Source organism: Phlebotomus papatasi, chromosome 1 (genome assembly GCF_024763615.1).
Source record: "Phlebotomus papatasi isolate M1 chromosome 1, Ppap_2.1, whole genome shotgun sequence".
NCBI lineage: Eukaryota > Metazoa > Arthropoda > Insecta > Diptera > Psychodidae > Phlebotomus > Phlebotomus papatasi.
Window position 1 is genome coordinate 74,245,080 of NC_077222.1, and position 20,050 is coordinate 74,265,129.

Consider the following 20,050-nt stretch of genomic DNA (forward strand, 5'->3'; position numbering starts at 1 on the left):
CAGATTTCGCTTCGGGTACTTCGGTGAAAATTCGCCCAGTTGGCTGCGTTCATAACCTCAAATTCTTGGTGACCACATTGTTTAGTTGAATTTTGTGCTCTGTTTTTCTCCCAAATATCTTTGATTTTTAGTGATTTCTAAGTAAAATGGGCAAGTTTAGGTCAAAATTAAAGAGTCACAGTAAAGGAAAACGATGGGCTCCAGGGCATTCAGCTGTTACAAATCCACAAAACTTTAAGCATCGCAGCAAGGCAAAGTCGCGTTTCTTCCAGCCAAACTTGAGCCTCTGTAAATATTTTGGGGACCTTTTAGCCACTGGTCAGAGATTTAATAATTTGTCTGGTTTGCATTTCAGCGACTCAAGATGCTGGCAAGAGTGGATTGACCCTGGATGCAGTGATGCAGCATGAAGCCCGGCAAATATACGCTTCCGGACAGGCAGATCCCACTGTAAAGGATATTGCCCTGAGTATGAGGTCCGTGAGCCTCGATGACATGATGACGGAGTCTGCAGGGAAGACTTTCAAGACTTTTGCCACAAACTACACAGACTGCACTAATGCCAGCTTCAGCAAGTAAGTTAAAATTTCGTTAAACAATGGATTGCATTTTGTTTATTTTTATATGGCTGCGAGGGCTGCGATTACGTACTGTTGAGCATACATTTGATTGCGTACATTTTATTTTACAAAATTTATTATAGTAATAGTAATAATATTTATTCAATCACAAAAATAGGGTTCATCCCTCTTACAACAATTGTGATAAAGAAAAAAGAAAAACAAGTTAAAAAAACAGCAACAAAAAAGGAGAAAGAAAAATAAAAGAAAGATTTACAATAGTATAGGAAGGTAAATGAAAATTAAATAAGAAAAAAGCCCAATAGTGTAATAAAGCAATTAGTGTAATAAATTTCTCTGATTGGCTGTTCTAAATTTTCAGAATATATACTTATTTCACAAATAGACATAATCAAAGAACCTGTAGTCAGTAATGCCGGTGATTCAAGCTCTTAGGGCTCTCAGTGTCTATGATAGTTTTGGAAAGATCTTCTAGATTTAACAGGCAAAATATTCTCTTAAATGAACCTAAATTAATTTGTGTCCTTTGAGAATTTTATTTATTTTTTGATAAATATAACAATTAAAAAAAAATGATCAACTTATACAAATTAGGCAGAAAAACCTAAAAAAAAAAGTTTTACCTTTTAAAGGTAAAACTTTTTTTTTAAAGGTAAAAGTTTTACCTTTTGAAGTAAAAAAAATAAATTTATCAGAAAATGGATGGAAAAGCGTCGAAGCTCAGCTTGGCATAATGCTCGAACTCGAGGCTTAAGCGGTCTTCAGACTAGATGTTTAGTGTTTAGTCCAATTCCCATTAGTCTGAAAATCCTAAATAGCAACCAATTTTATTGGGTCTTCAGAATCTAGTAGAATTTTTGCCTTTAATAATTCAATCCTAAGTAAAATTTTTCCAAAAAATCTTAACTGATAAGAAAATATAACAGTTAAGCCATATGGAAAATAATGAAAATTAAGTTTAACCATTATGACGAGTATAATTACGCTAAGCCGTCTCTCGGCAATCCTCAGGCTGTCGAGGCTCTTAGGTCTGAAACCTGTATTAGGGCCTTGACAGACCTGAGGATTAACCGAGAGACGGCTTATAGCGTAATTGTATTCGAAATAATGGTTATACCACATATCTATCATTTTACACTAAGCCGTCTCTCGGCTTAAGTCGTAAGTGTGTCAAGGGCCTTATGGTGTCTAGTCTACACACTAGAAGCAATTTTCGTCAAAAATTGTCTTAAAAAAAACGTGACGTTTCTGCCTACAAGAACAAGAGAAATTTTCTTTAAAAAGGCATTTTTTAAAGAAAATGCTCGAAGTGTGTAGAGACCATGCTATATTTAAAAAGTACTTTCGCATCATTAACCGTTTACCGGTTCACAACCAATTTATTGAACAGATTGAATTACTCAAAAGATCGCCCAAAATAATTTAGGAATATAATTGAATTTTGGATAAAAATTGATTATCGATTTTACACTGAGAGAAATCCGAAAAAGTTAAAATAACATTCCAGAAATGTTAATTTTACCCTGCAATATTGATCCAAAATCGGTGTAAATATTACCCTTTTTATGTGTATTCGGGGTTAAAGTGACCCTTTTTCATGTTAATTTTACCCTTAAAAAGGTGTAAAATTAACAATAAAAAATGTTGATATATTTTTACACCTAAAAAGTGTTAAAGTTATGAGGAAAAAAAGTTAATCGCACCCTCTTTTTTTTCTCAGTGTAACCGCTTCCGAAGAGATTGGAACCGGTTCAGTTTTACAGGAATTCCAATACCTTTCCAACGAGCATAAACATGACCCCATTCGGTTGATAAATGTGCTCTTTAGAGCCTTTTTAACTTTAGATTTAGTCCTTGATCTCGTTATTAGTAATGATTCATCAGTATTAGCGTACAAGGAAAAAAAGTCCGCCTGAGTAATTTCTGAAAGCGTTTTCTAGCAGTACCAAAAACATGGTTTTGGAGAGGAAAGAGAGGAATTGAGTGAAAATAAGGGACATGTTAATAGTCCCATGGGAGGTCTCCCGAAGGTCCCAAATTCAAAATTATATAATAATAATAAACGAGGAATTATTCTGCTCTCTCTGTAGAGTTCGATCAGTATTAAATTTATCAGAAAAATTATCTAAAAATTGTGATATTTATAAAAATAATTATGAAACAAGGACATGAAATCAACACGAGATATTGTTTCAAAGACAAAAAAAAAGTTTTTGCAATAATTATCTTCAATGCTATGGTCGCTATAGCTATGATATAAAAATACTAATCTGATTTTATTACATGCATGCAGAATTTATTTTAAAGAAATTCTGATACAGGGAGGTGGGGCTATTTTGAGCTGTGGTGCTACATTGTTATACAATTTTCCGCATATTTCTAATGAAAACTGTCTTTTAACATGATGTAATTTTGGGTAGACAAAACAATTTTGAATCCAAATAAAATAATTCTAAGGACCAGATACATTTAGATATTGGCGAAAAAATTATATATCAATGTAGCCCCACAGCTTAAAGTAGCCCCATCTCCCCCTATCAGAATTTCTTTAAAATAATTCTGCATGTAATAAAATCAGATAGGGCATTGAATATTTTAGGCTTAGATACTTGAAAATTATTGGTATTTTATATTTCTTATATTAAAAAATTATTCAACGGAACGATTAACCTTGACTACATAAAATTCTGTGCTTCAAAAATTTTTGTATATTGTTTTAAAAAAAAAAGCCCTATTTAAAATAAATTATTTAAATTAAATCTTTAAAAAAAAAACTATTTCAACAGTCAAATATGCGAAATAGTCAATAAAATATTTTATTTAGTTCCGGAACTATGCCTGAGATGTCAAACTGATTAATTTCTTCATCAAAACAATCAAAATAATATCAATGAAATAATTTAAGATAAATAACTTAACTAAAACAAATCCAAAACTGATATTAAAAATGCTAAAAATTAATTTAGAAAAATATTTTAATTTAATAAGCTTGGTTTTGTTTACCAAAACTGAATATAGAAGAAAAAGTCTTAATTAACATTTTAAGTTTTTATTTTAAATTAACATTGAGAAAATTAATAATGCTCACTAAATAATTATCTCTGAAGAGGGTGCTCTTTCGCATCTTTTGAGATTCTGGATACCCAAAGGAAAATATAGATACTTGAAGAAAAAGGGTGACAGAACCCTCAAGGCTTTGCGAGTGCTAGAACTTCTCAGAAAGAGGTCTGTGTAAATATTCTTTTTCGTAAATTTTTTGAATGCATATGAGTTTATTATCAATTTAAATATGTCAATAAATTGTCATAAAACCATCTCGAAGTTCAAAATCGATCAAGAGAATATTAAAAAAAATAACCTCTATTTTAATTAAAAAAACGTACAGATACTTTGTCAATTAATTACCGATTGCGACCGGATGCAGTCAAGTTTGACAATTTTAAATCCTTTTAAATAAATTCATAATTTGATAAAATCGGTTGAAAAATAGGCCCACTAAGGGTTTAAGGATGGTTGGAATTTGGACTTGAATAATTGAAGATGGCGATTTTTTACGGTAAAAAATGTCTAAGGACGAAATGTCCAGCCGGCGGCCTTCCTCAAAAACATGTCCAAAAATGAACGAAGTCTTCTAGACAAATTTTGAGAAAAAATAGAAAAGAAATTAGAAAACAAAGAAATATGTCTCGAGATGATGTCATTTTAGAAGGGGTCATCGAAGACTAGAACTCGATATCTAACCGTTTGGAAGTCAAAATGGTGCGAAACTGCTCTATCGTGGAGATCGAGCAGTAGAACAATTTTTGGATTATTTAGAAATGATAGTAATCGATGTGCAAATCTAAGATATTTTCTAAAGTACCTTGATCAATTCGTGATCTAAGATATTTTTGATCAAAAAATTGTGACATTTATTTTCTAGAAATCTTATGGTCCGGAAAGAGTTAAATGGTTGAATAAAGCACTCGCTTTGCGATACTAGTATTCCGGGTTCGAATCCTTTTTAGATTTAATTTATTTTATTTATTTATTTATTTCAAATACTGCTTTTGCGCTAGAGCTCTCGAAAGCGAAATTTTGACAGATTATAGGCGTACAAAGAATTCAATGTATGTGTGTTAGCGATCACCGCCGTCTTAGCGTTGGTAACCAACCTTCAAAGTAAAACGCTGGAAAACTCTTTCTCGATCATCATAAATTTTCCGGAATAAAAGGATTTCGAATTATACAGTAGATTCTCTCAAATTCGGGCATTTGGCACCAAAATGTCACCCGGCTTAGAGAGAAATTCGGGCGTCAAACATATAACACATAACGTCATATTAAGTTTACATACTCATATTTATTGTAAATTTCATGAAAATCCTTCAATCATGCAAAATTACATTATAACTAAAACAGACCATGGCAAAGTTGAGCATATTTGCTTCATTCGATAACTTAAAAAATGGTGGCAAACTTTTTTCAAATTTAACTGGTTCCTGAATTAAAAAGTAGCCCGATCTTAAAAGAGTCGAATTAGCGAGAGTCTACTGTACATCTAATGACTGTTACTGCACTTAAACAAGGGTTCAGTCAGGGTCAGTTCAGACACGTTTAGAAAAAAGTTTTAATGAAATAATCTCGCTTCCAAAAGAACATACGAGATGTTCAGCCGTATTTGCAGTATTATTTTGAATGTTTTGAACATTATGGCCAGCGCACAATAACTTTTGTTTGTAAACATGTTTTCAAAATTTCCCATGAGAATGAGCGAGATGACTAGATCTAGATCTCACTCACTCTCATTGAAATGTCAAAAACATGTTTACAAAACAAAAGTTATTGTGCGTTGGGCATTATGCCCAACGCACAATAACTTTTATTTTGTAAACATGTTTTTGACATTTCAATGAGTGTGAACGAGATGTAGATCTAGTCGTCCCTGTCACTCTCATAGGCTATTACGAAAACATATTTATAAAGAAAAGTTATTGTGCACTGGACATTATTTAAAAAAATAGTCTTATTGTTTTTTTTCATATTTCCTTAGGCTTCTTAATCGCTTCCGGACAGATTCAAATCAGCACAAGGACATGCTTGCCGTCTTGGCAGCTATTACTGAAGTGCTGAATGATCACAAGGGCACTCAATCCTCCACAGAGTACTTTGTGGCTCTGCTTGAGGTGCTAGGAAATGTGAAAGATGACAATCACACAGCTGCAGCTCTTTCTCTACTCTCCATGGGCATTAAATCTGTGCCTCAGGCAGTGCTTCGAAAGAAATTCTCCGAAACCGGTGAGTTACTCTTCAATATCATGCAGGAGTTTATGGAGAAGGAGAATCAGAGTGTTTGGAGGAATGTGATAGGTTGCATGTGTGTCTTACTGAGAAATCAGGAATATGCTCTGTGGACTCTTTCCTCCACAATCAAGTACTTTGAATCTGTGTTGGGTTTTACAATTCATTCCCGAGCTAAGATTCGCAAGGCTGCCCAACATGGTATAACTAGCATTATGATGGGCAGTTGTTTTATGGTGTTGAATGAGGAGACTCCTGAAAAAGTTATACGGGTGCATCCGGGAAGTGGGATTGTGCGAAAATTCTGTGTGATGCAATTCAAAACGGAAAAAGTGGCCAATTCTCAGACAATTGTTCTGCATACCCTGGGACTTCTTCAGGGAATTATTGGAGTGTTTAAGGAGGAAGATGTCAAGGCAATTTGTGAGAATATTTTGTCCATAATGACAGCTTCGAATATTCTTCTGAGGACAACGTGCTTTCAAACTCTTCATGCACTCTTTGCCAGTAAATCTGAGAATGTTGGTGCTCAACTTACGGGAAAACTAATTTCTGCAATTTATGAGTATCGTCCTGATCGCCTAGATGTGCGACAGACTATTGTGTGGGTGACGGTACTTAAGGAGGGTCTGGTGTGTCTGGCGAAGAGGGATTTAAATCTCTGTAGTCGGGGCCTGCCTCGTTTTGTGGACATTTGCACATCAGATTTATGGTTAAGTGATAAATTTGAAATTGTCTCTGCTACATCGAATGCTCTCAAGGAAATTTTATATGATTGTGTTCAACCGTGCTGTGATGCTCCTCAGCAACTATCCAATAATTCAGGTTCACTCCAGAAAGTCATCAAATTCATTGGAAGAGTGTTGACAGAGAGTCCTTTTGGTCATGTGGCTAAACAGGTTTTTGTAATCCTTAAAGTTACTTTTGAGGTTTGTGGAAGGCATTTTGGAGACACTCTTCAGGATATTGTGGCCACAGTTGGACGACTCTATGATACAGAGAGCTCTGTCCGAGTTCAAATTGAACACTGCCTGGTCACGGCAATTGAGACAATGGGTCCTGAAAGGGTTCTCCGAGCAATTCCTCTGACTGAGGAAAATGGAGTTGTTTCACTCAACCGCAGCTGGATTCTTCCGCTTCTGCGTGAATCCATCAGACATGCAAGGCTCAGTTTTTTCACCAATCACATTCTCAGTCTGGCTGATCAGTGTCGCAACAAGTGGCGCAAGTATGAAGAGGAGAAAAATACACCTGTTGCACATACTTATGAGCTGCTCTGTTGTCAACTTTGGGGCCTATTTCCGGGCTTCTGCCGGCAACCAGTGGATCCGGAAAATTTTCAAAATGTCGCAAGGACACTAGGGAATGTCTTGAGCAATAATCCTGAATTGAGATCACCTGTTTTGGATGGAATAAAAGAACTCTGTACAAATCCAACGGATTCCTGCAAGAAGGAACTTGAGAGATTTGCCAAGAATTTTATGCCAATTTTCTTCAATATTTTCACAACAAAACCCTCAACGACTTATGAGGCTGAACAGAGGGAATTGGCACTGGAAGTTATTAAGGCGTACCTGGAATTAACTCCAAATCCTGTGAGAATTCAGCTGTTTGATACAGCTCTTGGGCAACTTAATGGCAATCCTCCGGGAAAATTTACAGCAGAATCTCTCTTTGCGCTCGTTAGAGTCTTGGCACTGTACATGGATGAGGAGAAGCTGAGTGAGCTCTATGATAAGTACGTGTGTCCTGTGCTGGAAAAGAAACGAAAAAATCCAATGGTGGTGAAGGAGGAAGATCGCTTTGGGCAGCAACAGAAGAAAACCTACAAATTTCTCGAGAGTATTCTACGGAGTGAGAATTTAGGATGTAAGAATTTTGTGACTAAGCGCAAAACTGATATCCGAAGTCTCCTTCTCTCGACTTTCACAAAAACTTCAGCACAGTGTCAGGGATCCAGGCTGACGTGTTTGGCTGTGATGTTTGGACACGCCAAGAAACTCACTAGTGAATCGATGCTGGTGAAAAAGACAATTCCAGAACTTATTCTGGCTTACGGAAGCTTTCACGGCACAAAAGAGACAGTAGCTGATGAATTGCTAAAGATAATCGCAGATCTCCATGAGAAAGACAGCAAACTAAATGATCTGATTGATTCCTTGTCAGCTGGTCTGGCTGGAGATCAAGTTCTAATCACAAATACCATCCTCGTTCTCAAATTCCTTTTCCAACACTACGCTGGGAGTTTGAGGGTGACTACAATTGAATTTGTGCTTCAGCAAGTGCTGACCTACGTCACAGGGAAACAGAGGTCCATTGTGGCAGCCTGTGTTGGTTTTCTATTGGTATTCGTGCGAGTTCTCCCAGTACCTTTGGTTGCCAATCATTTACCTGTTCTCCTCAAAAATCTCTCAACAATGGTCCCGGATACCAAACGCTACTGCCGAAAGCAACTGGGTTTCCTCTACAGGCGTCTCTGTCGAAGATTCACAGCCGAAGCAATTATAAAACTCGTTCCAGGAAACGATGAAGTGACCCACAAAAGACTGAAGAATATCAAGAAAGAACAGGCAAGGAAGAAGCGACAGGAACAAGATAAGAATAATCAGAAGGAAGATACCGACGAGGAGGAAGAAAATGAAATTTTAGAAAAGAAAATAGACACAATTGATGATGTTCTCGCAGATTCAGATTCAGATTTTGATGAGGATGAAGTTGAGGAGAAACCTCAGAGGAAAAGTAAAAAGGCCAAGGATGCTTTTATTAAGGAGGATGCTGATACAATTGTTGATCTGGCTGATGTAAATGCTATTGGAAAAATTACAACTTCTCGTCCGGAAAAGGAGTCGGTTCTGGTGAAAAAGCAGAAAGATCCCAATCGAGGGTTCAAACTGGCCACAGATGGGCGTTTGGTGATTGAAGAACCAAAGCGTGGTCATGCTGAGGAGGAAGAGTCTGAAGATGAGGCTGAGATGGAGACAGATAGGCCATCAAAGAAAAATCGCTTGATGGATGATTCTAGTAGCGATGAAGAACCAGATCCAACTCCTAAATCACGTAAACGGAAAGCCGAAGATGCTCTTAGTGCAATGTCCGGACAGACAGGATACCGTCCTGGAGGCATAGGAATTCACAGAGCTTTGTCTGCGTACTCTGGAAAATCGGGCAAATCATCGGCGTCGCGTGTTTCAAAGGCCTCTACAAAAGCTTCAGGAGCTACATTTGGCCAAGAATACAAGGCTAAGAAGGGTCGTGGAGACGTGAAGAAGAAGGGCAAGTTCGATCCTTACGCTTACATCCCTCTAGATAAGAGTACCCTAAATAAAAGGTAAGATTTCATATTGGAATAGGGTAAGTGTGCCAAATTCCGGCCAGCTTGCAATTCCGGCCACCTTTTTTGTTCCTTGAATTTCTATGAATTTTTAGTTTTTACAGTAGACACAGGATTATACAGTAGACTCTTTCAAATTCAGGCATTTGGGACTGAAATGTCAACCGAATTAGAGAGAAATTCGGGCAGCAAATTGTTTGAAATGCAACGATTTTTTGTTCATCTGCATACTCATATTGAGTTTACATGCTAATTGCTATTATAAATTTCTTGAAAACCTCTTAATAATGCAAAATCACATCAACGCTATGACAAATCATGGCAAATTTGAGCATAATTGCTTCATTTGATAAACATAATCGAACTTGAAAAATGTCAACCAACTTTTTTCGAATTTAACTGCCGCCCGAATTGAAAAGTAGCACGATCTTGAAAGAGCCGAATTAGCGAGAGTCTACTGTACAATGCAAAAGAATAACAAAAAATGTAGCTTCGACAAACGAGATGACATGGAAAAGACCTTAGAAAACTTCCCGAAGGGCAAGGAACTATGAGAATGAAGGTGGCCGAAATAGGGCACCAAAGCTATGTCTACATTTTTATTCATTTTAAAATGTATTAAGAATGATTTTAGAGTAAATCAAGACGGTAAACTCTTTACAAGATTCCAAGCAACACTGTTTCAGAAGAAAGAATAAAAAAATCCAATGTGTATTAAAAATATTACATTTCAAACTTGAGACTTGCGCTTGCATACAACTAAGCCGAAATTTGGTACACTTACCCTAATCGTTTCAGCTATGATAATTTCATAGCCACAAATCATATTTTTCATTTTTTCTTCATGTTTTTTTTTTTAGTTATTGTTATACCTAATGCCTAATGCCCAACGCACAATAACTTTTGTTTGTAAATATGTTTTCAAAATTTCCTATGAGAGAAAACGAGATAACTAGATCTCTATTTCATTCACTCTCATTGAAATGTCGAAAACATGTTTACAAAATAAAAGTTATTGTGCGTTGGGCATAATGCCCAGCGCATAATAACTTGTGTTTGTAAACATGTTTTAAACATTTTCAATGAGAGTGAGTGAGATGACTAGATCTAGATATCATTCACACTCTCACTGAAATGTCAAAAACATGTTTACAAAACAAAAGTTATTGTGCGCTGGTCATTATATGAGATGGATTTTCTTTAAATCGTAGTGAAACATATAAAAATTGAGTATTAAAACGATAAACAAATATCGAAACATAAAATATTGGAAGACACATATTTTGGATCTAAATTATTTAGAAAAAAATATTTTAAGAATTATATAAATGATTGTAATAGCCGTAATAGCTCAAAGATCTTAAAAATATTTTTTACTTTTTTTTCGTTTCAATTATATCGTTTAAGAAATTTATTTTTATTTCGAAATTTTGCAAAAATAATTATTTACCAATTTAAAGCATGGTCCTCAGGCTAGAGAGCATGGTCCTCAGGCCCTGGGCTAGGTTTAGCCCAGGGGTTCTCGACATTTCATTTTTCCATACGTTTTTGCATGGAGGCACTGAAGACTATTAGCAACTTTCTTCCTAAAGAGAATTCACTTATTAGTTTGATATATTTCGAAATCTTGTATTAAAAGCTATCTAAAAATAATGTTCGCCAAAATAATACAAGAACTACGAGCAAATTTGTTTAAGTCGCGGTGCAGTATCTGCAAAAATTTTACAAGGAAAAGTGAAAAATAGCTTCACTTTTTATTAGGCTTGATTAGCTTAGCCCCCTTAGCCCCTTTAGCTCAGTTCCCGAAAGTTTCAAAATCCTAAATAGCAATCGATTTTATTGCTTTTTCAGAATTAACTATAAGTCTCTTGTCCTTAATAATCCAATCCTAAGTTAAAATTTTTAAAGAAAAACTTGATTGATAAGAAATTAGAGCAGTTAAGCTATTGCTGAGTCTTAGGGCCTAAATAGACTCAGGCTGATCCTCGAGAATATTTAGCCTGTAAAATTTGGCAGTAAAGGATTAGATAAAGGAATTTTATGCTAAAGACTTCTAATAGATGATCCTAAGCTCTCAGTATGTGATAGTTTGGGATATATCTTTCCTGTCAAATTTTACAGGCTAAATATTCTCGAGGATCAACCTGAGCCTATTTGGGCCCTTAAGAATGAAGTCCGTATAACTGTGTTATCACACTTGCACATTAAAATTTTAATATGATTCACATTAATTGTCGCTGGTGAGAGTCCAAATGTGTAATTTGTGTGTTTGAATCATTTTATATTCAAAATTTGATCTATTTGTTGATAGAAAGGTAGACTTGGCCCGCAAAATTTGATATAAATTGATTTATAGAATTAATGCGAAAAATTAATGCGATTTTCTCTTTAATTTTTTAATGTGAAAAATATTTATGATTTAGGTAAATTTAAGCTTATTTTTCCAGGCCAAGTCCACTTCTTTATCATTAAATAGAAAAACCCAAAATATTAAGTGACTCAAAGACACAAATAACATATTTGGACGCTCACAAGCGACAATTAATGTGAATCACAATTAAAGCAAGTGTGATAACGTCGTTATGGAATTTTGTAAAATCAATTGCAAAAATCAAACTATATAGGTTAATTAATTATTTTAGTGGACCAGATAGTTCCGATAGTGAGGCACTACAACGATTTCACCTCAAAGGGATAGAAAAATAAATGCGAAAGATATAACTGCCTCAGCCTTCCTAATTAGAAATAGCTAAAAAAAATTAAATGTTCATTGACAAAATCACTGTTCTAATACGCCTAAACAAGTTGTAATATTTCTACATTGTTGTTTTTTCTTTAATATTTAAGGAAACGTGCTAAGAGTGCTGGGCAATTTAAAAGTATTGTCCAGGGAGCTAGGAAAGGAGCTGCTGCTGGATCACGAAATCGCCTTCTGAAGAAAGCCGGAAAGCAGAAGAAGTAATTTATAAGGCAAGTGATTATTTTTAAAAAAGTGTTATTATTGCAAATCAACTTTAATTTCTTCCTCACCTACAATTTATTATTATATTATATTTCCCCGGATGAAATACAAAATGTTGATATCGTCACAATTGTTGATGAATATGGGTTTGTTTCCATTCGCCATCGGGATCTGTTCCCACCATAGTTTCCTCATAGAAATCCATACAGTTCTGCGCATCAATTAGTATAACAGTCCTAGTGCGACTGCCGTAGCCCTCAATGGGCATTTTTACACACACTGAACTCAATTTCTCTGCCCATCTGGGGGCTCTTCGTGTTAATTCATCGTCTGGCCAGTACTTTTGGTCGTCCTTGAGGAATTCCATTAATTCTTGCACTAGATTGTGCTTTCCGGCCGACTTAACAACATGCTGAAATTTCTCTTTGCCATGAGTTACCTTCCGGAGTGGAATTATGTAGGGGCTATTGCCGAATCCGTGAACTTCGTCCAAAGGGAAGGCACAAGCCTCCGGTGGTGCGTTACTGGTGTGCAATATTGAGGCACTTGATTGACTAGGAAAGATATTGACATTGGAAAAACATAAATATTTTTATGTGCAGTGTAAATATTTTAGATTTAAAATTAGAATTAGACTAATTCATATATAAGTTTTTCTAAATTCATTGTGGGCATCAGACTTGAACTTAGACTACATTTTCGAATACGTTTAAATTTTTTTTTTAAATTTCTATTTATACATTCTATTACAATTTATTGAAAAACATATACTAGAATTTGTTATTCAAAAAGAATGTGACTTAACCACAGCTTCGAAACCATAATTAATTTTGGGATTAAATGTTACATAGTTTCAAATATCACAGTGTTGATTGCCCGTATTTATTGCTAAAGTTCGTTTAACAGAAAACACGATTATTTAAGATTTATAAACTAATTAAGTTGCTAATTTCTAACTGTCTAAAATTTCTATACTATATTGTCGTATGAATCTACCCCCAGCGTATCTGAATTTTGAGAACTTTCCAAGATAGATTTTATTTTTCATTTATTCATATAAGTTGCAATACAAAAGGCAACTATGTAATCCGTAGTTATTTGGGTGGCCACAGCCGTCTTAAGAATTACGACCATCATCAATGAATTCTCTTTGCTTCGATCAGCGTTTGCCATAACTTACTTTTGATAATTTCTCAGCAGACAATAATTTTTAGTTTAGCTTCATTAATCTTATTGAGCCTTGAATGCGATACTTTTGAATGGAAATAGTGATACTAGTCCTAATAATTATCTAAGATACCTCGAGAAAACATCTAGTAAATAACGAGCTAAGATATAGCGATATTATGTCAGAAGAAGCACAATAAATTATTTAATAAATTAATTCATAAAGCTTTAAACTCATTGGAGATATTGAGAGTAACGCAATTTGCCTAAAAGTAGCTTATCAATTTTAATTCGTCTAGTGATAATAAGCATCTTTATTTTACAAAATTCGTCAGACAAATTACATCTTTACTCTTACAAGTTTGTTTTCAGCTGAGATTCTTTACAATCTCAGATTTTGTGATTTCAGGTGATAACCGACCTTATCAGACCGGGCTCAAATTTTGAATCTACACGTTTTGGCACTCCTTGATCACTAATATCATACATGCTAAAAAACGATTGTCGTGGACGTCCCGTATGTCCCGTCCATCAGTTAAACTTAAAACACCTTAAAAAGGTAAATCTTCAACCTTTAGGGCAGAATCACATTGACAATAAAATGCTCGCCGTAGCCTTACCGTATTTCGTTATTTTACGCATTTTCATTGCAATTCTTACGCAAATTTTCCATTACCGTATTACCTTATCTTATACTCGGTGGCACTAGGTGAAAATAATATAAGAAAATTGCAGAAATAAAATGAAAATTCGATAAACAGTAAGCAAAAAAAACTGTAAGTGAAATTAATCGTACAGTTTCTTTTTCCTCAGAGGTTATCGAATTTTCGTTTTATTCTTTCAATTTTCTTATGTTATTTTCACCTAGCGCCACCGAGTATGAGATAAGGTAATATGGTAATGGAAAATTTGCGTAAGAATTGCAATGAAAATGCGTAAAATAACGAAATATAACTTGTCATTATAACCTCATTTATAGATTAACAAAAAAATGTATTATTTCCTTAATTTTTTTCGTCCTGATATTTTCGACAAAATATTAGGAGATAAAAAGAAGTTAGTTGTAAGTGTATGAACATTTGAGTAACTTTTTCAAATGTGTCAAGAAACTTTTGGCTAATAAAATATGATCAAATTTTGGAAACAATTATTTTTTATATGAATTAAAATTAGTTAGTTTTTTACAACAACTTATTTGCAAATAGAAAAATTTAAAAATAGTATTTTCTACCTGACTTCTAGAATATAAGTTTGTCAAGAAACTTTTTTCAGATACTGTATTTCAAATAAGTATCTTAAAATCTCAAAAATGAAGTTATGACGAATGGATTGAAGCGACATTCTGCTTCCTGGTGTACACTTACGATATTAGTAATATAAAAAAACGCGTCGTATGCATGGTTCTCGAAAATATTAAATTTTTCAATAATAAATATGAGAAATATACTGCATATTTTCAAATAGTAAACGCAAGAGAAATCAAGAATCAGCTTGATTAAATTTTTATGAGTTTTCGGTCATAAAAATTTGGTTTGAGAAAAAAAATCAGCTGCTTGAACCTGCCCCATCGTATCCTATTTTTTTTTGTAAGCATGTTTTTGATCGTTGTATGAAGTCTAGGAGGACTTGAATGCACTTAGTTTTGTTGACATAGAACTTAACGCTTTAACGACGAGTCACTTTTTACGGACTGAAAATCAACAATAAAAATTAAACTGAGAAACATAATCAATGATAAGTCTTACATATAACCTTGGAAAGTCCAACAGAGTCTGATTTTGTGTATTTTGTGCCTCTATGAACGATAAGGGCAAAAATAGCCCAAAAATTCAAGTAATTTTTCTGACAATACCAATGAATAACATTTTTCGCTTCAATGAAAAATATTACGTATTAGTATTGTAGTTTTTTATTGCGAAAAGGGTTTTGCTTAAAAAATTGGAAGTATAAAAAATAAATAAAATCAATTATGAATTTGAGAAATTAAAAATTCGTCATTTCGAAATTAAAAAATACTCTAGATTCCTTCAACCTTCTACTTTATAATTATGTACAGACATAAGAAAGAAATAACTTTAGGTAGTCAGGAAAAATTATTTTCTTTATGGGCCTTTATTATGTACTTCTTTATTATGTTCTAATCGTCCTTAAAGGGTTAAGGGGAAGTCGGCATCTTTGAAATTAGGTTTTTTCTCTTATTTTTAAATGGAATTGAGCCCTATTATAATATAATTGAGCTTCGCAATTGATTTATGGAGCTAAATTTTATCATGATAAAGTCCAGTTTCATTTAAAAATAGGAGAAAACTGCTCAATTTTAAAATTGTCCAAATGAAAATGTGCCCCACTTCGCTCTACTGTACTCTTAATTTTGAATTAAAATATCAAATAATAGTATACTTACTCAAATTCAATTGAGACTAAGTTGAATGAATTATATATTTCATGTTCTTGGAGCAAATGTTCCGAATATTTGCTATTTGAAAGATCACCAGAGACGTAATTTGTGACAATCGGTCCTCTACCTGGATTAGTCAAAGGACCACAAATTCAAGAAAAAAAATTACTGAAGAAGTAATTGAAGAAAATAAAAGTGAATAGACTTACCAATAGCATTTGGATTTCTCTTTTCACCTGTAATATTCAGAAGAGCACCTATTTTTGTCACACCATTTTTTGAGCCAAGTGCCAACCACGTGCCACCTTCACGGCCTGGTTCCATGTCGCGTCCTTCAGTAATGGTTAAAAGTTGCCCTTAAGTCTATGAAATTGAATGTATCTAAAAAGTATTATATCTCACCTCCAAAAACATGTGGGTGGCTTTCAGTCCATTTTGATGCTGGTAGAGCTGGACGACCGTAAAATTCATCTCGATTCGATGCCAATATCAGTTTGTATCCATCAGATGTGGGATTGGTAGTTGCAATGAAGAATAAAATACACATGTTTGCACTTTAATGTGTGACTCGGTGTTGATAGCTGGGGATGAAGTAAAAGTTGCAAAAGCCAATTTAAATTGGTTATTTCGTTAAAGAAAAAGAAGGAAAAAAACACGGACAAACTTGAGAAAATGCAAGAAGTTGTGAGTGTGTGTATAAAAAACTGCTACAGTTTGAAGACGATATGAAAAGATGTTAAGAATGACATCACTTTCTCAGCCTAAAAACTTCATTTTTCAATCAGTAACTGTTGAGGGGAGTATCTTATTTGGGGGAGTTTTCTCAATGAATGTCGACGTGAATTTGCAAAGTATTTCACTTGAATGGAGAAAGGAGTAATATTGTAAGTCGTCAGACTGTATTTTTCACCCACAATCTTGAAAATTTTGAACTTTGATCAAACTTCCAAACATTCGATACCTCAGCTCACACTCAACTCCCGACCTTTAATCTAGAAATATTCAACCAACAATATCTATGGTTGAGTGAAATCGAGTTACTGAAGAAGTTTCACGAGTAATTCCTTCTTTGGAATGCCACAATTTGTTATAGTTGGTTGTGCCTTGTGTGATATATACTAGAGACAGTAGATTTTGACTATGTGGTGAAACAATGAGGAGTGATTAAAACTTTTCGTCGTACTGATAAATTTTATTTGTCTCTCCCGCACTTTTTTTACGCTATCTCTCTCTTTCATTTTCATACTTTGTTTATTTCACTTGTACTGAGACTAATGAAGTGATTAATTTGTCAAGTCAGCTATGAGTACAAAGCTTTGTTTAAAAAAAAAATTAAAAAAGAAAAAAATGAACAAGAAGACGTGAAAAATACATAGAGTTAGATCTTCTATCATTATACAGACTTTTTGGCATTGATTTCGCAAGAAGACAAGAAAAAAATCTTAATTGCATAAGAGTTAACTCTGACAAATCTCTCTTTCATACTCCCATTTTAGGGGAGCCAAAATGAAAAAAACAGCAGTTCAAAAAACTTTTCGCATAAATACGAAATTCACCGTATATCTGTTTAAATGAGGAAAAATTACGGAGTAAAGCGGATGTTTTTCTTCAAGAATAAACTATTATTTTTATCATATATGCACACACTCTTGTAGAACCCACTTGATCTATTTAAAGTGTAATTTTTGCCTATTTTCTTAGACATCCTGTTTTGTTTAATTTTTGAAGTTCATTGACAAATATATCTTATCAGAGAGTGAGAAATTTTCTTCAAAACATTTAAAATACCTTCCTTATTAGTATAAAGATAACAAATAATGACTACTAATCCACAATGAAAATTTAGCTCGAAACTTTGTCCATTTAATCCTTTTATTATTAGAACTATATAGACAGAGCAATGTATATAATCTGTAGATTTCAAGACTCCTCAAAATTTCGCAGCCCAGGGATAATTTTTCGACATATAATCTTAACAAATCAGATGATTTATGAAAAGGGGTGACAAAGCGTTCCAGGCTTTGTGAATGAACTCATGACTTAGATGTTATATCTCAAAATTACTTCTAGGGGAGACCGGAGAGGTTTGGGACAGGGGTAGTATGGGACGAAGCGATTTTTTCATTAATTAATGAAATGAAAGGGATTTAACTTTTACTCAATCGTAGGCAACAATAAGATGTATATTGACTAAAAGAATGGATTCTCAGTCCCTCAGTTCTATTGCTTAAATTCTATGAACATTTTTTAAAAATTTATAAAAATTGTATATTTTGACGTCTCAGTTTTCCTCTTTGTATTTTATATCAGCTATATATAATCAAAACTTTTCTAACTCATTAGCTAGCAGTGTAATCTGGGAACATATTTTTATAAAAGTTTCCGTGATCTGATCATACCAGGGGGGGTCGGTTTCCTATACTTCCAATGCTTTAGAAATGCAACCTCAATTTTCTATATACCTCTCACTCACTTGTTTGGAAAAGAATAGCAAATGAGGGAGTGAGACAAACAATAGCAATTTTCGATGGAAGAAAGAATCTTGATTTTCGGACTCTAATGCAACTTAAAATCAAATGTACTCGGGCAACTTTTGTTTAAATAGGGTAAAGATCATATTTCATTGAAAAGATATGATGAGAAAAGAAAGATAATCGTGTAAAAACGAAAAAACCAATCTGTAAATAATGCCCGAAACGATCATACACTCTTGGTTTTTACTCAAAGGTTTTAAATATCAAAACTACACGCGGGGATGTTGGGATACCTGAACGGGGATGAATGGGACGTTGATTTTTGACAAAATTGTAAGTGGCGCGCAAATCGTTACTTTGAAAATGGAGAGTAATTCCCAATTTCTACTGGAAATCTCCCTCTTGCGAAAACTTTAGCAGTTCAGCAGTTGCCTACAGAGACAATTAAACCATAAATGTCTTGGGAATCCATAATTTCTTCTCCTGAGGATGTTCTTGCCCAATTCCGTTAAAAACTATTTACTCGAAAATTTCTCACAAGTCTCTCATAACTCTCACAAGTTCTTCAGAAAAGGCAAGGCGAGGGCTCATCTAGATAAACAAGGAAAAACAATTACTATACAGTTGTCGTAAAATCAAACAGGAATCCGCCAATGAGTTCAAAACTAAAAGTGTCAAAAGAATCTACTCGCCTGAGGAATTTGATGATGATGATTCCAATATTTAGAATAAAAAAGCAAAGAAATCTAGGATAGTAAATAAGAAGAAAATACATTAAATAAGGGATTGACAAAAAATGACTACTGTACAAATAAGATTGATATTAATTTCTAAGTATGAAATAAAAGATTAAACATTTTTATTACTGTTCGAAATATTTTTAATCTAGTATATAAAATTAAGTAACATGCTCTAATAATGCAAATTATGCGAGGAAAAATGCGTCCCAAACATCCCCTTTTGCGTCCCATACTGCCCCAAATCGGAAAGGTTTGGGACAAAGCGTCAAGTTAAAAGTTCTATCTTCTCTTAGAAATTTCAGCTGTTTTCCAAGTTCTATCGAGTACTTATTATAAAGTCAATACCCATAAGTATATCCTATAGACTGCATGAAATTGTAATACATTATCGTGAATTTTTGGAATACTGTCTCAAAGTCAAAACATGAAAAACTATCCCAAACCTCCCCGGTCTCCCCTACATTTTTTACCTATTACCGCTTCTCAACCAATTTAAACCGATTAATAAATCACTCAAAAAATACCCCAAAATAGTTTTAAAAGTAATAAAACTGATTTTCGGACAAAAATTACTTATAGATTCATAACCGGTTCATTACCGGTACACAACCGTTTTGATCCAATTTATAAATCGCTCAAAACATTGCCCAAAATAACTTAAGAGTAATATAACTAAATTTCGGTTAAAAATTAGTTAATTTAGATTGGAATTAGTTCAGTTTTATCAACAATTCCAATACCTTTCCAACGATCCCAAACATGATACCATTCGGATGAGAAATACGCTATCTAGGGCCTTTTTTAAGCTTTGACCTTGAAAAATCTGGGAAAAATTGATTCAAGGGGATTTTTGTATAAGGACGAAATGTAGATTGTAAGGCAAGGGGAGCTATGGGAGATGGAGTAGGGGAAAATTAGGGGCATGTTAAAGATTCTTGGATCGTCTCTTGCGGGAGGGGTCCCTAAAAGGCTCTAGACCTGGCGAGAGCCGGATGAATTAGACAGACATACGTAAAACCGGACAAACAGCATGACGCCATTTATAAGTAATTGTCCGAAACGCGAAGATTTGTTGAGAAAAGTGGTCTCTGAGGCGTAGAAGGTGGAAATTTTGGAA

The 20,050-nt window shown here is 34.2% G+C and overlaps 2 protein-coding genes across 6 annotated transcripts in view; one reads left to right on the forward strand and one right to left on the reverse strand.

The window, feature by feature from the left end:
* The first annotated feature begins 41 nt into the window (after positions 1-41).
* Positions 42-12,295, forward strand: LOC129801801 (RRP12-like protein). Its single transcript, XM_055847148.1, has 4 exons — positions 42-288; positions 356-575; positions 5,614-9,189; positions 12,040-12,295. The coding sequence occupies exons 1-4, from the start codon at positions 147-149 to the stop codon at positions 12,152-12,154; spliced, it is 4,053 nt and encodes a 1,350-aa protein (XP_055703123.1). The 5' UTR covers positions 42-146; the 3' UTR covers positions 12,155-12,295.
* LOC129801932 (transport and Golgi organization protein 2) overlaps positions 12,174-20,050 on the reverse strand; it is a 20,146-nt gene continuing 12,269 nt past the window's right edge. Inside the window, exons 1-5 of one of the 5 annotated variants that reach the window (XM_055847452.1) lie at positions 16,681-16,930; positions 16,122-16,300; positions 15,929-16,051; positions 15,726-15,846; positions 12,174-12,708 (exon numbers count right to left, since the gene is read on the reverse strand). In XM_055847452.1, the coding sequence (XP_055703427.1) occupies positions 12,279-12,708; positions 15,726-15,846; positions 15,929-16,051; positions 16,122-16,266 (819 nt within the window). In that variant the 5' untranslated portion in view covers positions 16,267-16,300; positions 16,681-16,930 and the 3' untranslated portion in view covers positions 12,174-12,278. Of the gene's footprint in view, positions 12,709-15,725; positions 15,847-15,928; positions 16,052-16,121; positions 16,301-16,379; positions 16,931-20,050 lie in introns of those variants that run through there. The other 4 variants (XM_055847435.1, XM_055847428.1, XM_055847423.1 and 1 more) reach the window with 4 other exon arrangements.